The sequence below is a fragment of the Erigeron canadensis genome, chromosome 8 (genome assembly GCF_010389155.1).
Source record: "Erigeron canadensis isolate Cc75 chromosome 8, C_canadensis_v1, whole genome shotgun sequence".
Classification (NCBI taxonomy): domain Eukaryota; kingdom Viridiplantae; phylum Streptophyta; class Magnoliopsida; order Asterales; family Asteraceae; genus Erigeron; species Erigeron canadensis.
This window is the reverse complement of record NC_057768.1, coordinates 14545894-14550994: the sequence shown is the minus strand read 5'-3', so window position 1 is coordinate 14550994 and position 5101 is coordinate 14545894. Positions and strand designations below refer to the sequence as shown.

Sequence of the window (5101 nt, the reverse complement as noted above, 5' to 3'; positions counted from 1 at the left end):
TTCTAGAATCTTTTTCATTTTCTAGAAAAGGGTAATGATCAATTCTTTTAAGTTATTAGTATAAAAACCCTTTTAATTAATAGGATTGTGATATGTGGAAAATAAAAAATGAAATTAGGAACGAGAATTAATATGTGACCATCTAATGCTATTAGAAGAATTTTTTATTAATCTTCTAATAGGATAAATTATTTCTTTTTATTTAATAACACCTAATATAGTAATATGTGTGGACTTCAGTTAACTGTAACAGTATATCAGTAAATTCTACTACCATCTTGTGGACACAAAGCGGGCACACCACACACATATCTTCCCAAATTAGAATGGTACCCAATTTTCTCCACCATATTCTTTATAATATTCAAATTTCGTGATTCATATATACACAATCACAATTCAAACTCCATTTCTTTATATTCATCAACAGCCTTTCATTCTTAAGCAAAAAGTCATCCAAACCCAGTTCACATTTCCGATAAATTGCACAACCTTATGTGCAATTTGTAACCTTTATAGTAAATTTGAAGTGGGTTTTCATCCAAACCCCCCAAACAAGAATCTATTTTTAGTGGGTGTTTTTGAGTGTGTAGTTACACCCACAAAACCTTGTCATTTTTTGAGTGTGTAGTTATAACCATGTCAGCTGCCATGATTTGTGGGGCTTTTCCTACCAATACTGATATGTATACTGGGCTAGACTCTTTAAAATTGTCAGTGAAAGCAAAAGGGGTAGTTAGAAGTGAAATAATCAAGAATGTTGGTAGAAAACATAGGTATTGTTATTCACTGTTTAGTGAGTTTGGTTCAAGAGGATTAGATGTTGTTTCAAGAGTTGTGGCTAACCCATCTGGGAATTTGGCTATATCATCTGAACAATTGGTTTATGATGTAGTCATGAAACAAGCAGCTTTGGTTAAGGAACAAATGAGGTCTATAGAAGAAGAAGAAGAAGAAGAAGAAGAAGAAGATATGGATGTTCAGCCAGAGATAGTTGTTCCTGGAACACTTGGTTTATTGAATGAAGCTTATGATAGATGTGGTGAAGTTTGTTCCGAGTATGCCAAGACTTTTTATTTAGGTTTGTGACAATTTTTTTATATCTAATTTCTTATATATATATATATATTAAAGTTATTTTGAGAACTTTTGAGAACTTTTCAAATCAAGCCCCGACTGATTATTGTTTTTTACATGAAAATTGTTTTTTTATTGTCTTCTGAATAACTTATGTGTAATTTTGAAGTTTACAATTGTATGGAGGCATGAATTATCATCCGTTATACAATTATGTTGAGATTTGGATTCTTGATCACATGTGCACGAATATTGCTATGATCACATGTATGCAAGTCGATCACATGTACTCATAGCCATATTTGTGCACATGTGATCAAGAATCCAAATCTCCACGTAATTGTATAATGGATGATAATCCATGCCTCTAAACAATTATAAACTTCAAAATTACACATAAGTTATTCAAAAAACAATTTTCATGTAAAAAATAATCATCGGTTGGGCTTGATTTGAAAAGTTTTCAAAGGTTCTTGCAAAAAAAGTTCTAAAAGTAACTTTTCAATATATATATTATAATTTTTATATAGATATTTTAATCTAAGAATCTTTAGTGTTGTGGTTATGGTTTAATTGTTTAATCTTTTATTGTTTTTATTGTTGTTTAAAGTAAAGTGATTGGAAAAACAATTTCAAAACTGCTTGTTTGAAACATGATATTGCACCATCGCCTATTTGGTGCAGTGGTATGGGAGCAACTGTGAAATTCATTGGTTGACAGGAACACCCTCTATGTTGATGCAAACGAGTGCTCATATGTTGTTTTGTTATTGACAGGAACATTGTTGATGACACCTGAAAGGCGAAAAGCTATATGGGCTATTTACGGTAAGGTTCTATCCATTTAAGTTTATAAACGATAATTAGAAAGTTTTTACAATTTTGTTTCCATTTATACTTATTTATTACAGAAACACAAAAAAGTTTGTAAGAAGGCTTGTGCATAACTGTTTTTAGTGTTTTTTTTTTTTTATTGTTACAATGATACCAGATGATAATAGTGAAACTCCTAACTATTTTATTATTGAAGCTTGTTGGTCAAATTGTTCATTTTTTTTAGCACTTCCATGTTTAGTGAAGATTGATGTGGGAGTCATTTACATAATAATTCCAACTTTCTATTACTAATAAAATTCCACTTTTACTATAATGACACCTACTCTAATTAGTAATAATTAATGGTTACAAAATGTCAGTTTAGTTTCTAGATTGTTTACAACATTCTCTGTTCTTGCTACTAGATTGGTTCATTTTCTAGCAATTCTATAGCAGCTAGACGACATTCAAGATGTATAAAAATAGTTATTAACTTATTTATATAGGGTAAGGTTCATGTGAGAACTTTTCACATATGAACATAGATGATATAAGAAGAACTTGATCTATTCATATGTGAACGAATATGTACACACATACCATTCACAAATGAACATCAAGAAAGTGTCAAACTCTGTAATTCTGACATTTTATCTTTTGTTGAATGAAACAGTATGGTGTAGGAGAACAGATGAACTAGTTGATGGCCCTAATGCATCACATATAACTCCCAAAGCTCTAGATAGATGGGAGTCGAGATTAGAAGATCTTTTCAAGGGACGCCCATTTGATATGCTTGATGCTGCTTTATCAGATACCGTTTCTAAGTTTCCAGTCGATATTCAGGTTGACATTCTTAAATTGTTTTCTAAGTTGGGCATTAAAGGGTTCTTTCTTCTCTTTAGTTCTTAATGACCTTTTGTAACTTTTTGGATGTTTACAGCCTTTTAAGGATATGATTGATGGAATGAGGATAGACCTCAAAAAGTCAAGATATGACAACTTTGACGAGCTATATCTTTACTGCTATTATGTAGCCGGCACAGTTGGATTAATGAGTGTCCCAATAATGGGCATTGATCGTGAATCTAAGGCACCAACTGAGAGTGTTTACAATGCTGCGTTGGCTTTAGGGATTGCTAATCAACTGACGAACATTCTTAGAGATGTTGGGGAGGAGTAAGTTCAGCATATGCTCATTTTTATGTTGTCAAATGCCAAATTTACATAAATATGGTTTCAGCTGAAATTTATATCAAGTACAATGAATTAGCAGAAGTTGCCATGTCAATCTGAACATAGGATACGTATGATGTTGGATCTTATGCCTAAATATTCAATTTTTTTTTCTGGTCCAGTGCAAGAAGAGGAAGGGTTTACCTGCCACAAGATGAACTAGCACAAGCAGGATTATCTGACGAAGACATATTTTCAATGAAAGTAACTGATAAATGGAGGGCCTTCATGAAAAAACAAATCAAAAGAGCAAGAACATTCTTTGATCAGGCAGAAGAAGGTGTTACACAGCTAAGCTCTGCTAGTAGATGGCCGGTAAGATTTTTAAATTTCTATTCAATAATTAGAATACCAACACTGATGGCTATCTGCACATGCATGTATGAGTTTTTTGGTGCATCCATAGAAATGGGTTGGTTCTGATTTACCCAAAACTATTTAAATATGATTACCAAAACTATATAGTTACATTAGAATAATAAGTAATTCTTCTGAATAAAGCAATTTTGGAGGTATATATACTATAGAAAAACTTTTGACAACTTGCTTTAAAAAGTTTGGCGTGTTTTTTTTTTCAATATTTGACACGTGATCAGAGACGTAATCAAATTGGTTCTTTCATAAGTAGATGAGACAAAATGACTACCGTTCACCATGAGCTAATAGCCTCTATCTTACTAGGTTTGGGCATCACTACTATTGTATCGGCAAATACTGGATGAAATTGAAGCTAACGACTATAATAACTTCACAAAAAGGGCATACGTAAGCAAACAGAAGAAGATAGTTGCTTTGCCTCTCGCTTATGCACAATCTCTTGTGACACCATCGTCAACAAAATTGGCTTCAAGTAAAAATCTTGCCGTCAGAGGGTAAATAAATGTTTTACTCATGATATATATAGTTTAGAAAATGAGAATGGTCAGTATCTGTAAATCACATGATGTTGTAACTGAGAACCGATTAAAAGCAGATATAGAAAAGAAAATTTTGTCCCTGAAGAAATTAATACATTTCGAGTTGCACACCACCCCTTAAATGATAACGAGGGACGTTCTATAAAAACCAAGGGGTCGAGGTTCGGACATGTATAAAAGAATTACAAAAAAAGTTCACATTCGAGAGACCACATGGCCCAGGTAATGCCTTTAGGGTGTGTTTGTCGCATAGCTTTCGGTTTATTAGTATTTGTTCATGGTTTTAGCATTAAAAAGAGATGTCCTTGCTTATCCTTGATATTATTTGAAAACTTACAAAGAGGTTGTTACGTTTCTTAAGAAATTGTCATTTTTTTTAATGATCGAAAATTTTAGAAAAGGGGAAGCGGAAAGAGGATAGGGGTGATAAAAGTTGAGGGACAAGGTACTCCCAGTGGTAAGCGACATAGGAGCAGGAGGCGTTGGTGGACATGCATACGCGACAGGTAGCATCTTGAGGACTGAGGAGGGAGTTGATATGACGAGACAGTTTTAGGAATCATAACAATACACAGAAGTGAATCAGTAAAACTCCTAAGGCATATTCAGATTTTGTTAGGGTTATGTCAAACTGATACAACTAGTTAATTTTCTTTGAGTGCAATATAAATCTCTAAAAATGCAAGTTTTCGTTTTGGAATGTAAAGGCAAAATTGAATAATGGACAGTTTTTTCTTTTTGGGTAAGAGGGTAAAAATTTGTATCCCGGTTTGTATAATTTCACCCAAAAACAATGAAAGTTCATTCGACATGGCTCCAATGCCAAGTCGACTGCTAGACAGAAACAACCAAAGTACATGTACAAGTTACAACCAAACAACTAAGATAAAAAGAAAAGTGACAGGTGATTACATAAACTAGATAGGCCGAATCTTCGTATTAAGGCATATTGAACAACACTGAAGGAACTCAGGAAGTTTCCACCATGCCATAAGATCTTCCATTCTGCTATTCCTCTTGAACCAATAATGGATAGTTTTGTGGTTTTTTTCGTA

General features: G+C 33.1%; 1 protein-coding gene across 1 annotated transcript; it reads left to right on the top strand.

The window, feature by feature from the left end:
• The first annotated feature begins 404 nt into the window (after nt 1–404).
• On the top strand, nt 405–4792 carry LOC122610053 (phytoene synthase 2, chloroplastic-like). The gene is made up of 7 exons (XM_043783036.1): nt 405–1081; nt 1855–1905; nt 2567–2739; nt 2837–3072; nt 3252–3444; nt 3811–4001; nt 4443–4792. The coding sequence occupies exons 1-7, from the start codon at nt 640–642 to the stop codon at nt 4465–4467; spliced, it is 1311 nt and encodes a 436-aa protein (XP_043638971.1). The 5' UTR covers nt 405–639; the 3' UTR covers nt 4468–4792.
• Nucleotides 4793–5101: the final 309 nt, after the last annotated feature.

Bases quoted from the DNA above. Each gene is read 5' to 3' on its own strand.
- LOC122610053 (XM_043783036.1), top strand. From the start codon at position 640: ATGTCAGCTGCCATGATTTGTGGGGCTTTTCCTACCAATACTGATATG. The intron at 1,906-2,566 runs GTAAGGTTCTAT...TGAATGAAACAG, and splicing joins AGCTATATGGGCTATTTACG to TATGGTGTAGGAGAACAGAT. The intron at 3,445-3,810 runs GTAAGATTTTTA...CTATCTTACTAG, and splicing joins GCTCTGCTAGTAGATGGCCG to GTTTGGGCATCACTACTATT.